Source organism: Mobula birostris, chromosome 20 (genome assembly GCF_030028105.1).
Source record: "Mobula birostris isolate sMobBir1 chromosome 20, sMobBir1.hap1, whole genome shotgun sequence".
Lineage (NCBI taxonomy): Eukaryota > Metazoa > Chordata > Chondrichthyes > Myliobatiformes > Myliobatidae > Mobula > Mobula birostris.
Genome location: NC_092389.1, coordinates 7,214,387 through 7,230,617, shown reverse-complemented (window position 1 = coordinate 7,230,617; position 16,231 = coordinate 7,214,387). Strand labels below are relative to the sequence as shown.

Below are 16,231 nucleotides of genomic sequence, written 5' to 3'. Positions count from 1 at the left end.
AATGTCCCTTTAGAACAGAGATGAGGAGGAAGTTCTTTTGCCAGGTGATGGTGAATCTGTGAAATTCATTGCCACAGATGGCTGTGGAGGCCAAGTCATTGAGTATATTTAAAGCGCAGTTTGATAGGTTCTCGATTAAGATTCAAAATACATTCATTATCAAAGTATATATGTAGTACACAACCCTGAGATTCATCTTCCCATAGACAGCCATGAAACAAAGAAACACCATGGAACCCATTCAAAGAAAACGTCAAACACTCAATGCGCAAAAAAAAGAACAAATCGCACAAATGGCAAAAAAGCAAGTGAAATACACAGAATGCAAAACATCAAACCACACAGTCATTGAGACAGTCCAGGAATGTTCAGTTCAGTTTAATTTGGCGCTGTGCTGTTCATTGACTGCTGGCTGCAGAGCCAATCCACCCCGATCAAAGTTGCAGAAAATAGCAATATAAAAAGATTCGAAGTACATTTATTATCAAAGCAAGTGTGCAGTATACAACCCTGAGATTCATGACAGCCATGAAACAAAGAAAACCATGGAACCTGTTCAAAGAAAAACATCAAAAACCCCAATGTGCAAAGAACAAATCGTGCAAATGGCACTAAAAAATGAGCGAAAAACACGGAACGTAAAACACAAAACCACAAGTCATCGAAACAGTTCAGGAGTATTCAGTTCCGTTCAATCCAGTGCTGCTTTGCTTATCGACTACAGGCCACTGCACCAATCCACTCCAATCAAAACTGCAGAAAATAGCAACAAGAAACCAGAAGCACATCATAACATGAACTACAGAATCCAATCCACAAACCCCGTTGGTTAAACCTTGCCCAAGACCCAGTACTCCAGCAGCATCGACCAAGAAGGAGAGGGACCGATCGAACATGGACATTTCCTCTGGGAGTAAAGACAGACCAGTCACACGCAGGCCCTTTCCTCTGGCGAGAGAGAGAGAGAGATATGAAATGTAGGCACCTTCCTCCAGGAGCAGCAAGTGAGAGTGAAAGAGAGAAACAGATCGCCAGCAGTCAGACGGTAGTGAACACCCGCTCGCCTTCCGCTCTCATCCTTGTTGATTTCAATTTTCCTTGATGCTTTAATTGTCGGGATCAGCGAGAAATTGAGTCGACCATGGGCTCATGGTCCGTGTCCAGGCTTCTTGGCCTTGAGGCCATGCACTTTGCTCGAAACCTCACCGAATTCCCTCGGAGCAGCAAAGTGCCAGGTTGCTTAATTGGTCTGAAAATGCACCATCAAACTGTAGATCACAGGCTCCAATAGTAGTAGAATCACATTTGAAAGAAGAAGAAGAAGAGGCAAAAGAAATGAAAGAAGCAGTTTTGTGAACTGTCTGAAGGATGTTGCTCTTGGTCATGTGGTTCACTGACATCATCTTTCATAGAGGATATGTGATTTAAAAAAAGGAGAAACCAGAAAACATCATAACATGAACTACAGAGTGCAATTCAATTATTCAGGGCATCAAAAGTTATGGAGAAAAGGCTGGAGAATGGGATTGAGAGGCATAATAAATCAGCCGTGATGGAATGGTGGAGCAGATTCATTGGGCCGTGTGGCCTAATTCTGCTCCTATGTCTTACAGTTTTATGGTCTTATAGTCAATTCAGCTTCAAATAATAGCTGAACCAAAATTAACTTTTGGCAGATCTTTTATTTAAATGCATCTGACTGGGAAAGGTTTTGAGGAAAATAGAGATAAGAATAGACTTAAACTTTAAAATCCTCCACTTTTATCTTCAAAGCTTCCAGTTGTGATCAGAGCACTTAAGTGAAACCTTTATTGAACCAGATAAAATTGGTTCATATTCCATACCAAGTCCAAACAAATCAGATTACAAATTATATACTTTCAAGCAGAAACAGAGATTCTTGTTTCATTTATAATTGATTTAACCAGTGACTACATACCCATAACACGTATAGAACGGGCGTTGGAATTTTATAATCCTGTACTTACAGCATCTCTTTTTTTCTGTGATAGGAATGACCAAAAACTACATCATATTTATTGAGCAACCTCTAAAAATAAATATAATGAAAATTCTCACCTCCCGGCTCAGAGGTAAAAGTTTCGAATGTTCAATAAGTTGGGAGCCAGAACTCAACACCATTATCCATGTAGCTAATAAACACACCGGAGAGGTAACTCACTCATACCTTTTGCAGATTTTTATCTTTGTTCCTATGTGGACATGCCATGTTGCCATCAGAATGTGTGGCAACACTTGTGGGCTGCCCCCAGCACATCCTTGAGCATATTGGTTGTTAATGCAAATGACACATTTCACTGTATGTTTCAATGTACTGTACATGCGATAAATAAATCTGAATCTGAATTGTATGGCTGCATCAAAGGCTGTTGGGAAGTATGATTTGTTCGGAGATGTCATTTCTGAAACTTGTTCAACTATGAAGAAGGATATTCATGTTGTGAAAGAACTTAAGTGATATGATAATGAAGTAACAATATCCCAATATTGTCTGCCACACCAATCATATCAGAATCAGGTTTAATATCACTGGTATTCATTGTGAAATTTGTTGTTATGCGCCAGCAGAACATTGGAATACATAATAATAATAAAAACTGTAAATTACAATAAGAAGAATATACAGTGTCTATAAAAAGTAATTACCCCCTTTGGAAGCTTTCATGTTTTATTGTTTTACAACATTGAATCAAAATTGATTTAACTTGGCTTTTTTTTGACATCGATCAACAGAAAAAGACTCATGTCAAAGTGAAAACAGATCTCTACAAAGTGATCTAAATTAATTACAAATATAAAACACAAAATAATTGATTGCATAAGTATTCATATTCTTTAATATAGCACACCAAATCATCACTGGTGCAGCCAATCGGTTTTAGAATTACATAATTAGTTAAATGGAGATCAGTTTTTGGAGACATGCACAGTCAAGGTGTTTCAATTGATTGTAGTAAAAGTGCACCTGTGTCTGGAAGGTCCAGCTGCTGGTAAGTCAGTATCCTGCAAAAACTACACCATGAAGACAAAAGATTACTCCAGGCAACTATGCAAAAAAGTTTTTGAAAAGCACAAGTCTGGAGATGGATACAGGGAAACCCTGGAGTAAAACCTGATGCAATCTGCAAGAGAATTGCAGCCTGGGAGAAGATTTGTTTTCCAGCAAGACAATCACCCCCAAGCATAAAGCCAAAGCTACACAGGAATGGCTTAAAATCAGCTGTTCACTCACGATCCCCATGCAATCTGATAAAGCTTGAGCAGTTTTGTAAAGAAGAATGGGGAAAATTTGCAGTGTCCAGATGTGCAAAGCTGATAGAGACCTATCCACACAGACTCAAGGCTGTAATTGCTGCCAAAGGTGCACCTACTAAATACTGACTTGAAGGGGGTGGATATTCATGCAATCAATTATTTTATGTTTTATTACTTTAGATCACTTTGTAGAGATCTGTTTTCACTTTGACACAAAGAGTCTTTTTCTGTTGATTGATATCAAACAAAGCAAAATTAAATCCATTGTGATTCAATGTTGTAAAACACTAAAACATGAAAACTTCCAAGGGGATGAACACTTTTTACAGACACTGTATAAAAAATGTAATTAAATAAATAGTGCAAAAAGAGAGGAAAAAGTTGTGAGGTGGTGTTCATGGGTTCACTCCGTATTCAGAAATCTGATGGCAGAGGGGAAGAAGCTGTTCCTGAAACATTGAGTGTGTGTTTTCAGGCTCCCGGACATCCTCCTTGATGCTAGTGTAGGTTTTTGGAAATAAAGTGACGTGAGGCATTTTATGTTTAAGAAAAACCACAACAACTAATTTATTGTACTTCAAACACTGAACACAAAGCATGGTAACCCAACTTCATGTAGTTACATCATTATGTCAGACCAGCCTCTTAAAGCGAACCCCAACTCAATGTCAGTGGCTGTGAATTATGTACATTTCTACCAATTACATTATCCTTCACAGCCCCCCCCCCCAGAATTCACTAAAACCAGCATTGTGAGCCTGTCTGGAGCTCGGATGAGCTGCCTGGCTCGGGTCCCATGTTCCATGAGTGGAGGAACAGCAGGTGCCTCTGGCTCATCCCAAGGTATGTTGATGCACTCATAGTCATGTCGTGATAGCAGGGACATGGTAGCAGAATCCTCAAAATCTTGATGGGCTGGTTTAAGGTGATCTACCAAAAATACATGCAGGCTTACCCCTCCTATCTATAAGTATTTTCTCTCCATTCCAAAATGTGAAACGAGCCATCGTAAAAGGGCCTAAGGGGATGTTGGTGTGCATGTTATTTCCGGTCCTCACTGACTGTATACACATGGTGATGAAGTCAAAGATCCAGTTGCAGAAGGAGGTACAGAAGGTTTTGGAGCTTGTTGATTAGAACTGAGTATGGTTGTGTTGAATGCTGAATGGTAATCAATAAATAGCATCCTGATGTAGACATTCCTTTTGTCCAAGTGATCCAAAACCATGTGGAGAGCCAGTGAGATGACATCTGCTATAGACCTGTTATGATGATAGCCATTCATGATGTTAGGTTTCACTTTGTAGAAAGTAATGGTCTGCAAACCCTGCCAGAGCTGTTGTGCATCCAATTCCATCTCTAACCTCAATCAAAATTGTTTTAATGTTCTTAAGATAGCCTTCCATAGGTTGTACCTGGACTTCTTGTATAGTTCTGGATCACCAGTCTTGAATGCCACATATCTAGCCATCAGCAGACTGTGAATCTTCTGGTTCATTCACGGGTTTTGGTATGGGTACGTACAGTATCTTTTTGAAGGCAGACACATCCACACAGGTCTTGATGAAGTTGATGACAATTGTGGTGTATTCATTCAGATTTGAAGGTGAATCCCTGAATAATTGTCCAGTCCTCTGTCTCCCTTGTTCATACCTTCTTGATATCATCACTCGTGCTGTGGTCTTTAGTCTTTGCCTATATGCTGGGAGTAGAAGTACATCTAGGTGATTAGACCTTCCAAAGTGTGGGCATGGAATAACTGTGGTCAAGTGTGTTTGCTCCTCCGGTTAAGTAGGTGATATGCTGGTTGTAGTTGTTCAGAGACTTCTTCAAACTGGCCTGGTTGAAATCTCCTGCAATCATAGGGAAGGCATTAGTGTGCACTGTTTCGTGCCTGCTGCTTACGGTGCTCAGCTTCTCCAATGCCTGTCTGATGTTGGCCTAAACATTAGCAGAAGGTAATGCATTTTCCAGCTGCAGCTTTCTGCTGATTCAATTCAATTCAAGTTTAATTGTCATTCAACCATACATGAATATCCATGAATACAGCCAAACAAAACAGCATTACTCTGGGGCAGGGTGCAAAACACAGCACAAAGCACACATAGCATATACAAGGTAGCAAGCACATTAACATATCAGTAAGATACAGCCACACACAAAAAAAAAGTCCAGACCTGAGCCATGAATGCTGCAGAAATCTGCAGCTGATCACAATACAGCTTGTCTTCTGCTGAGTGAACACTGGGGGCAGCACCGATTCCAGCCTGGACACTGCACCACACCACCCTTGGTGGCTGTAAAAAGGAGACACTGCAGTTTGAGGACTACTCCTCACTACAACTGAGGTCACACAGCTCCCCCGCCATCTGACCCTGCTCACTGCCAGTAAGTCTGTGAATCGAACTTGTGGCATTCCACATTAACAATGTGCAAAAGGGTCTTGCGATTACAAGAAAAGTGACCAAGGCGGTCACTCACTATTAGACTGTACTGCGCAGCAGCATGATGTGCAGCTCCTTCACTTTCTCTGCCAACCAGCAACTCGCTGATGGGGTAGATCTGCAATAATTTTAAGTTCTTAATGTCTAGCATGATCTTGTGATCATAAAAAATACATTTAAAAAGGAGAATGGCACCTTTTGTTGACCCCATAGAAGCAGCTGTGATCGAATGTGCTGCCATCTTGCTGGAAATCTTCAGCAATGGACACAAAATACCAGAGGAACCCAGCAGGTCAGGCAATATCTATAGAGGGAAATAAAGAAAATGACAATATTCTCATTCTTGCATCATGTGTTTTCAGGATGGTGATTTCAAGGACAGTGTTGGAATAAGCCTTTCAACAAATCACTTAGCTGCCATTTCAGCGATATAAAAATATGGTATAGGAAGAGGGCCAGCCAAAGATGTCCCTGATAGCTCTGTTGGTAAATATGTATTTTAGAATTACATGTGGGCATTGAAGATCTAGAACTCCATTCTTGTTTCCTGAGCCTGTGTTGTTGGTTAATCCGAGCCAATATGATTCTGTGAGCTCGATTATTGACAAGGTGCTCTTTGGAGAAAAAAATCATGATTCCTTTTGGAAGGTTCAGACTTTGTGTATGGTCAGGCCAGTGTATGTTCAATGTGGATGACAGCCCTATCGTTATTGATGACGAGCTCCTGTTATGTCATGTTGTCTTTGGTTACAAGGTGAACGATTTGGTAAGAATGGCAGAACGTTATATAAAATACAGTTCAGGAAGCATCAACCAAATGTGAATTATGGTGCTGTTTCACCCCAAAATCATCACATTTCCTAGAAAGCACAAATTGGGACGAAATCTCACGCGTCTGTGCATTTGCAGCTTGGACTATACTGAGGAAGTTCAATACCATATGCACCAAATGATCAACTTGATTGGCACATCCACGAACCGAAGTATTTATTCCCTCCACTAATGTTGCAGCATGTGCCACCTACAAAATACATGGCAGCACCTCCACCTGCAGATTCCCCTCTAAATTGCACCTGTGCTGACTCGGACTTAGAAATAGATTGCCATTTGTTCATTGTTTCTGGGGCTAAATCCAGGAGCTCCCTGCCCAACATCATTGTGGGAGGACTTTCATGAGGCACTGCAAATGTTAAGAAAGGTATCAAGAGCAATTACTGATAAAGTCAATAAATAAACAATAAAGTCCTGCCAGCAATGACCACAACTTTAAAAAATGAATAAGCAAAAAAAAAAGCTGGAAAGACTTCTCTCTCAGAGAAGTTGTCGCATTTGAATCCTTTCCTATGTTAATTGGCAGACATCATAAACATTTCTAAGGCTGGATGTAACTGAGGATGTAACACAGGTCTACATAATTGAGGTAACTTGCATTCAAATTCTATCATGAAGATTTGAAGATTTAAATTCAGTTTATAATAATCTGGAAATAAAATTCTTGTGTCTAAAAGGATGTAATGCTGAGGCCTTATAAGGCATTGGTCAGACTGCACTTGTAATATTGAAACACTGTTAAGATACATCCTGATTGAACAATAAACCCATACTTTTAAACAAGTATACTCAAGAGCAAGTGAACATTGGCCTGCTTTCTGTAGCAGTGGGATGCATTAATTATTCTTTTTAAATTTCTGAAGGTGAATCCCTTCAAATATTACACCGAAGCCTTCTGCTTGTTTCATCATATCAATGCCTTTGAGGATAATGGCTTTATTGTACTTGATTACTGCCGTTTTGAAAGTGGGAAATTTCTGAACAAAATAACTCTGCAAAACCTGCGGCAAAGTGGCGAAGAATTGGATGAGGTAAAACAAAACATTATTTATACTTTCTGCTTTTATACTTACTGGTTTTTGTGTTCTAGATTGTTTACAATTAGCCAAATTATCAAAATCAAACTCAAAATAAAATTTATTATCAAGGTATGCATATGTTAACCATATACTATATTGAGATTCATTTTTTTGCAGGCATTTACAGGAAAATAAAGAAATACAATAGAATTTATGTAAAACTATATATAAATGAAGACTGACAAACAGTCAGTAAAATGTGCAAAGAAGTAAAATTGTGAGGTAAAGAGTCCTTGAACGTGAGTCTGTTATAGGTTGTTAAATTCACTCAGAGTTGTGGTGAATGAAGTTATCCAGGCTGTTTCAGGAGCCTGATGGTTATGGGGTAATGAGTATTCCGAAAACTCTGCCGTGGATGGTTGCTAGCCGAGCAGTGAAAGGAGGAGGGTTGGGCATGGAGCTAGCAACCCATCCCTGTAAAAACCTAGAGCTACAGGAACGCCAACAGAAGTTTCAAATCCATCATCTCGGGAGAGGAAGGATCTTCACCTAGAAGACATATAGATGGGCTACACCTGGACTTGAAAGACTGGCCCAGGACAGAGGACTGGCAAGCTGCTATCATTGGCCTGTGTCCGATTAGGGGTGACGGGCTTAAGAAGAAGAAGGACGACTGTATTCCTAAACCTGAGGTGTGGGATCCAAAGCTCCTGTACCTCCTTCCTGATGGCAGCAGCAAGGAGAGAGCATGGTCTGGATGGTGGGGGTCCTTGATGATGGATACTTCTTTCTTGTGACAGTACTCCATGCAAATTTGCTCAATTGTGGGAAGGGCTTTGCCTGTGAACAACTGGGCTGTGTCCACCAATTTCTGTAGATTTTTTTCATTCCTAGGCATTGGTGTTTCCATACCAGGCTGTGATGCAGTTAGGATACTCACCTCAGTGTAGATGCTTGTCAATGGTTTTGGTGATATGTTGAATCTATGTAAACTCTGAAGAAAGTGAAGGCACTGTTGTGACTTTGTAATGGAGCTTATGTGTTGGTCCCAGGACAGGTCCTCTGATATGATAACGCCAAGGAATTTAATGCTACTGACCCTGTTCACCTCTGATCCCATAATGAGGACTGGCTCATGGACTTCCTTCTATAGTTATTAATAACTGCCTTATGAGTTTGAGATGAGTGATCTTTGGTGTCAAAATATCACAAGAATACAAAGAATATTTTTAGTAATAATATTTACACTCAGTGTTACCTCCTCTACCTAATAATGTGTGGTTATTTGAGTTACTGTCACCTTCCTGTCAGCTTGAACCAGTCTGGCCATTTTCCTCTGACTTCTCTCATTAACAAGGTGTTTTCACCCACAGAACTGTTGTTCACTGGATTTTTTTTTGTTTCTCACACCGTTCTCTGTAAACTCTGTTGTACCTGAAAATCACAGGAAATCAGCGGTTTTCGACATACTCAAAGCCCCAACCCCATCTGGCGCCAACAATCAACCCATGGTCATGGCCACTTAGATCCCATTCTGATGTTTGGTCTGAACAACAACTGAACCTTTTGACCATGTCTGCATGCTTTTATGCATTGAGTTGCTGTAACCTAGTGAGCCCAATATCAGTGGTAGGGAAAATGCAATAATTAATTATTAAGAAATGATAAAGTAAAATTGAGAAATAGTTACAAGATTTGTTAGAGCTGACGTGGATTTATGAAAGGCAAATCACATTTGACAAATTTGCTGGAGCTTATGAGGCTTTAAGCAAAAGAATAAATAAGCGGGGTTCAATAAAGTACAATGAAGGTTCACCAGATTAATCCTGAGATTGGAAGTTTGTCCTATCAGAAAAGGTTAAGCAGTCTGAGCCTATACTCTAAAATTTAGAAGAATGAAAGGTAATCTCAATGAGATATAACATTTATACTTGGCTTGTCAGAATAGATAATGGGATGATGATTTCTCTGTCTGAATTGTCTTGAACCAGGGGTCACTGTATCCAATTGGCTATTCAGCACTGAGATGAGAAGAAATTTCATCACTCAAAGGGCAGTGATTCTTTGGAATTTTCAATACAATAATTAAGTGGAGGCTCAGTAACTGTGTATATTCAGGAAAGGTTAATAGCCTTTTGAATGTTAAGGGTATCAACCCATTTGTAGTTAGTAGTTGAAAGTGATACTGAGGTAAAATGTCAGCCACAATCCTATTAAATGGTAATGCAGGCAATTGATACTAGCTCTAATGTTATTATTTTCCTTCGACCCTCAACTCCACAATATTTTTCTATTCTCTTCTTTAGAAGTCCTTGGAACAATCTAGGCCAGGGGTTCCAGAACTTTTTTTTATACCATGGACCCCGACCATTAATTGAGGGGTCCATGGATCCTGTGTTGGGAATCCCTGATCTAGGTTTTGGCCTTCTGCTCTGATTGCTCCTTATTTCACTCTGTATGGCACCTTCATCAACATTAGATTGGCTATTCACTATAGTCCTGAATTTGTTGCCTTTCTAGTGATCTACTGTAAAGGTTCTTGTTAATGCATTTTAACATATTTTGCATTTTAGTTTTACAATACAATTCCAAAAGGATTGCCGTACAGGCTTGTTTTGCCTTTGAACATTAACTCCAACAGATCGACTGAAGAGAACCTCAACACTTTAACATACAGCAGCGCACTTGCCTTCCGAAAGGCAGAAGGAAAGGTATGTTCTTTATTTGCTGTCAGCATGCCAATCTTTATTTCATTTTTATGAAATACAGACTGTTTCTTGTTTGTAGTTAGCTTCCTTATGAATGATGGCCAAAGTTAAATGTACTCATTTAAATTTTAAATATATTACATTTTTGGCTACTGCGATCCCTCTCTCCCTAACGATACTGTAAAAATGCCGTAATTTCTGACAGAATGTGTAACAGGCACCACACAGTATACACAAGTGCAATAACCATTTGCTAATAGCAAATACAACAGCCAGACTGTGCAGTCAGTTGGTGTAAATTCCTGGTTTCACGCTTGAGTTGCCATATGTAAGCTCTGTCTGAAGCCTCTCAACCTCCCACAGCCAAACACAGACTCAGCAACACAGAGAATGCTCTGTCAGTACAATTTAAAGGGATAGTTAATTATTTACACATCAGTAGATTATTTAGATCGATTGTTACTACAGTTCTGTGTATCTTGGGAACTTTATCCCCACTGATCAAGAGTCGATGGAAAGTTGTCGGGATAGAGTAGAAGTAACCTGCCACTACCTGTAAGGAGTTTGCACATTTCCCCCGTGACCGCGTGTGTTTCCTCCAGGCGCTCTGGTTTCCTACACAGTCCAAAGACGTACCAGTTGATAGATTGATTGTCCTGTGATTAGGCTGGCACTAAATTGGGGGATCGCTGGGCGGCGTGGCTCAAAGGGCCAGAAGGGCCTACTCCGTGCTGAATCTCAATCAATAAATAACTACATACACTTTTCAATGCTTGCAGCATAATAATGTGTACAAACAATTTCAGTTGGTCTAATTGATTTCTCGCTGACATTATAACTAGGAGAATGGACAGAAGTTAAAAAGATGAGAAAAAAGACTTAGGGAAGAATAAGGAGGATGGATTTTTAGTTTTGTTGCTATCAGATGCTGTCTGGCCTGCTAACAATTTTCAGAATTTAGACTTTATACTATAGTGCTGGTAGAGGTCTCACCCATGAAGACCAGATAGCATCAGAGGTGATAACTGCGATTGTTTTCTAAGATTAGAGTTAAGGCAAATAGTGAGGCAGAAAAGAAAGACTATTACATTACTGACCTGGGAGTGATTGATACAGAGAGCCTCTAAGCACTTAGCTCTGCACTTGAAATGTCAGGTTATTCCTCATCACAATCACTAATTGCTTTATGATGTTTTGAGTACTCACTGTATACTGTATTTATCTATTCACATCCTCATTGAGATCAAATAATTCATGAAAAATGAAGATCCTATTATTTAAGAATATACTGCATACATTATAGGAAGAATTTGATTATATAGGAGAGGGTCATTATTTATCAGAATGATGTCAAGACCAGAAAATCTTAGCTGAGAGGAATGTTCATAGACAAGGTAAAATGAGCAGAACCAAATAGTTTGTGTGAAGGATTGAAAGTTTATTAAGTATAAAATGTTATAACTTCAATAACAAATGATAGTTCATGAGTAGCTCACCGCCGTTGGTCTCTGGAGCCCATTGAACACAGACACTACTCTCAGAACATCCCATTGGTCCCATTTCCCCACTTACTTCCGGTGTCTCACATAACTATCTATTCCGTTGTATCAACCACCTACTCCACTGATAAGTTACAGTGGTATATTAACCCACCAACCAGACAGTCTAAGGAAGGAGGGAGGAAACCAGAGCACCTATGGAAAATGCTTGTTCACAGGGCATAGAATATAGAACAGTAGAGCACAGTACTGGCCCTTCAGCCCATGATGTGCGGCCTATATAAACATACTAAATGATCAGAATCAGAATCAAGTTTAGTATCATCGGTATATGTCATGAAATTTGTTAAATTAGCAGCAGCAGTACAATGCAATACATCAGCAGTCCCCAACCTTCTTTGCACCGCAGGCCGGTTTAATATTGACAATATTCTTGCGGACCGGCCGATGGGGAGGGTCAGGGGTGGCGTTAGTCACGAACTGAATATAGGTGATAAGTCAACTATCAGTCACTTATAAGTGGCTAATATACTCAATTTCGTTTCTAAAAGGGTTTATCTAATGAATTTAATATTAAACACAGCGCATATTTTCCTTGCATGAATATAGTGATAAGTCAATTATAAGTCGCAGAGATATGATGTTGGAAATGGAGGCAACGTTTGCAGTGCTTTCGTGGCTATCTCAGGATATTTAGCCTTGACTTTGATCCAGAATGCCGGCAGAGATGCTATGTCAAACATACTTTTCAGCCTGTCGTCATTTGCAAGCTCGAGGAGTTGATCTTCTTCCCGCGCTGACATGGATGACTCACCGAGGACATTCACAAATGGGTTTCAGACCCATTCCTTTGCACGTCTTGGGTTATTTGTGGTTGGGAAGTAACGCTCGAATTCTGTTGACAGTGAAGATAGGTGATCGCACACCAGCTGTGAGAAGGACAGTGCAGCCTCAGTCTCTCCCAAACTCCCAGCTAGTGTTGGGACATGTCAAATATGCCCCTGTCCACTTGCCGTCCCCACAGTTCCAGATTGGCTTTGAAAGCAGACACTTTATCTGCCAACTTGAAGACAGTTGTCATTCTCCCCTGAAGTGGCAAATTGAGTTCATTGAGCAGGTTGAAGATGTCACACAGATAAGCGAGTTTTGCTGTACTCCTCGTCACTGAAGTGTGCTGCCAGTGGTGACTTTTTTCCTGAAAGAAATCTCTGTAGCTGCTCTCTTAACTCAAAAACCCTGGCCAGGACTCTCCCCTTGATAGCCACCTGACTTCAGTGTGTAAGAGAGGGTGTTTGTGCTCTGCATCCATTTCCGCACAAAGCTGCTCAAACAGACGTGAGTTAAGGGCTTTTGCTTTGATGTGCTTCAATATGCTGTCAAGATCAGGTGACATTTTTCGGCTAGCCAGCATTTCCCTGTGTATGACACAGTGTGTAGACTGGCATTCAGGAGCAACCTCTTTGACTCGGTTAGTGAAACCAGACAGCCGTCCAGTCATAGCTGCAGCCCCGTCTGTGCATATTCCAACACAGAATGACCAGTCCAGTTTGCCTGACATGTAGTCACTCAAAGACTTGAATAGTTCTGCCCCAGTTGTGTTAGTTGGCAGCGGCAGTGCACACAACATATCCTTGTGCACATCGTCTTGAAATATATATTGCATATAAACCAGCAGTATTGCCTTGTTGTCGACATCGGTAGACTGGTCGACCTGGATAGCATACCATGGTGACTCGTTAAGCCGTTCCAACAGCTGTGCTTCGATGTCCTCCACTATGTCATCGATTCTCCTTGAAACTGTGGTATCTCCTTGAAACTGTGGTAGCTGAAAGAGAAACCTGTGCCATCTTGTTAGCTGCAGCTTCTCCCAACAGTTCACGGCACACGTCCTTGGCTGCAGGCAGAATCAATTCTTCACCAACAGCAGAAGGCTTCTTAGCCTTAGCAATACGGCTAGCCACTAAGTACGACGCTCTCAGAGCAGCAGCATTTGTGGAGGTGGTGGCTCTCAGCACTTGCTTCTGTTCCGCTTGCTCGCATTTTTTCCGCTCAAAAAACTCAACAGGTTTGTCTTTAGTGCAGGGTGCTTGGACTCAAGGTGCTGAAGCAGTTTTGAGGGCTTCATTGCCTCATTAGACAGCTTGTCTCCACATATCACACATGGGGGGCTTGGAGCGTGCGAGTCACCGATCGCAATAAAACCATATTTTATGTACAACTCGTCGTACTTTCTGTTGAAGGAAGCTTTCTTTTTTTTTTGCTGTCTCGGCCTCAGCTGTCCCTGCGTTGTTATCATCATCGTTAGGCCTCTTATGTCCCCTACCACCTCTTCCAAAGAAACTCTCAAGCGACATTTGTTTTTTACACATGGAGTAGTTGTAGGTTAATGACCAACTGATGACCCCGCGTGGGTAATGACCTTGCGTGCGTTCAAATTCAACAGTGGGTGTGACAGGGAATGAGGAAAGGTGCAGCTGACTCATATCGTTTCATATCGTCAAATCATATCGCTTCCTTGCGGCCCAGTAGCACATGCTTTGCGGCCCGGTACCGGTCCGCGGCCCAGTGTTTGGGGACCACTGCAATACATGATAAACACAGATAAATAAATAAATAAATAAATAGATCACAGTAAATATATATGTTTATGAGTTAAATTAAAAATAGAATTAAAACAGAGAAAAGGTGGGGTAGTGTTCATGGGTCCAATGTCCATTTAGAAATCGGATGGCAGAGGGCAAGAAGCTGTTCCTGAATTGCTGAGTATGAGCCTTCAGGCTTGTGTACCTCTTACCTAATGGTAACAATGAGAAGCAGGCATGTCCTGGCTGATGAGATTCCTTAACAATGGACACCGCCTTTCTGGGGTACTGCTCCTTGAAAATGTCTTGGATACGATGGAGACTAGTATCCAAGAAGGAGCTGACTAATTTTACAACTTTCTGTAGCTTCTTACAATCCTGTGCAGTAGTAACCCCACCACCCCATACCAGACAGTGATGCAGCCTGTCAGAATGCTCTCCACGTTCCATCTGCAGAAGTTTTCAAGTGTTCTGGGTGACAAACCAAATCTCCTCAAACTCCTAATGAAATATAACCACTGTCTTGCCCTCTTTATAGCTGCATCAATATATTGGGAGCAGGTTAGATCCTCAGAGATCTTGACACCCAGGAACTTGAAATTGCTCATTCTCTCCACTTCTGATCCCTCTATGAGGACTGGAGTGTGTTCCCTTGTCTTACCCATTCTGAAGTCCACAATTAGTTCTTTGGTCTTACTGACAGTGAATGCAAGGTTGCTGCTGTGATACCACTCAACTAGCTCATATATCTCGCTCCTGTACACCCTCTCTTCTCCATCTGAGATTTTGCTAACAATGGCTGTATCATTATAGATGGTATTTGAGCTATGCCTAGCTGTATAATCATGGGTATAGAGAAAGTAGAGCAGTGGGTTAAACACACACCCCTAAGGTGTGCCTGCGTTGATCATCAGCGAGGAGGAGATATTATTACCAATCCGCACAGATTGTGGTCTTCGGGTTAGGAAGTCGAGGATCCAATTGCAGAGGGAGGTACAGAGGCCCAGGTTCTGTAGCTTTTTGATTGGGATGGTAGGAATGATGGTGTTGAATGTTGAGCTATAGTCAACGAACAGAATCCACATATACGTAGGTGTTTGTATTGTCCAGATGATCTAAGGCCGTGTGAATAGCCATTGAAATTGCATCTGTCGTAGACCTATTGTGGCAATAGGCGAATTGCAATGGGTCCAGATCCTACCTGAGGCAGGTGATTATTCTAGCCATGACCAACCTCTCAAAGCATTTCATCACTGTAGACATGAGTACTACTGGGCGATAGTCATTAAGGCAGCTCACACGACTCTTCTTGGACACTGGATCAATCTATCCCTTCCCTACTACACAGATCAGAACCATCCATTTTTCTTCTATCCACATGACTATCTAAGGGCCTTTTAAATGTTACTATTGTATCAGTCTCTACCACCATTCCAATAGGGTGTTCCACAAACCTATCAATCTGTGTAAAAAAAATTACCTCTGGTGCTCCGTCCCCAACCTTACCTCCACTCACCTTAATCAGGTGCCCTATGCTATTGGCCATTGCTGCCCTAGAAAATAGGTTTGGTTGTCCACTCTATGTATGCTCATAAATAAAAATTCAAGAAGGGTTCAACAACATAGAATAGATTGGATAATTTGTTTTTTTTTAAAGTTTGAAACAGTCAGGAACCTTAACTGATGTTTACAAAGTCAAAAAGCTGCAGCTCCTGTGTATCTGAAATAAAATTAGCATGGAAGCACTCAACAGATCGGACAACATCTGTGCAAAGTGAAACACAGATGACGTTTCAGCTGGAAGACCCTTTAGCATTTGCAATGTTTACTGTTTTTGTTGTATAAAGTTATGATAGACTAGATAGAATAAAC

At 40.9% G+C, this 16,231-nt stretch overlaps 1 protein-coding gene across 1 annotated transcript in view; it reads left to right on the top strand.

The window, feature by feature from the left end:
• LOC140212755 (carotenoid-cleaving dioxygenase, mitochondrial-like) overlaps positions 1 to 16,231 on the top strand; it is a 58,932-nt gene that overhangs the window by 34,315 nt on the left and 8,386 nt on the right. Inside the window, exons 7-9 of the mRNA XM_072283928.1 lie at positions 2,013 to 2,173; positions 7,415 to 7,582; positions 10,144 to 10,281. Coding sequence (XP_072140029.1) covers positions 2,013 to 2,173; positions 7,415 to 7,582; positions 10,144 to 10,281 — 467 coding nt within the window. The remainder of the gene's footprint in view (positions 1 to 2,012; positions 2,174 to 7,414; positions 7,583 to 10,143; positions 10,282 to 16,231) is intronic.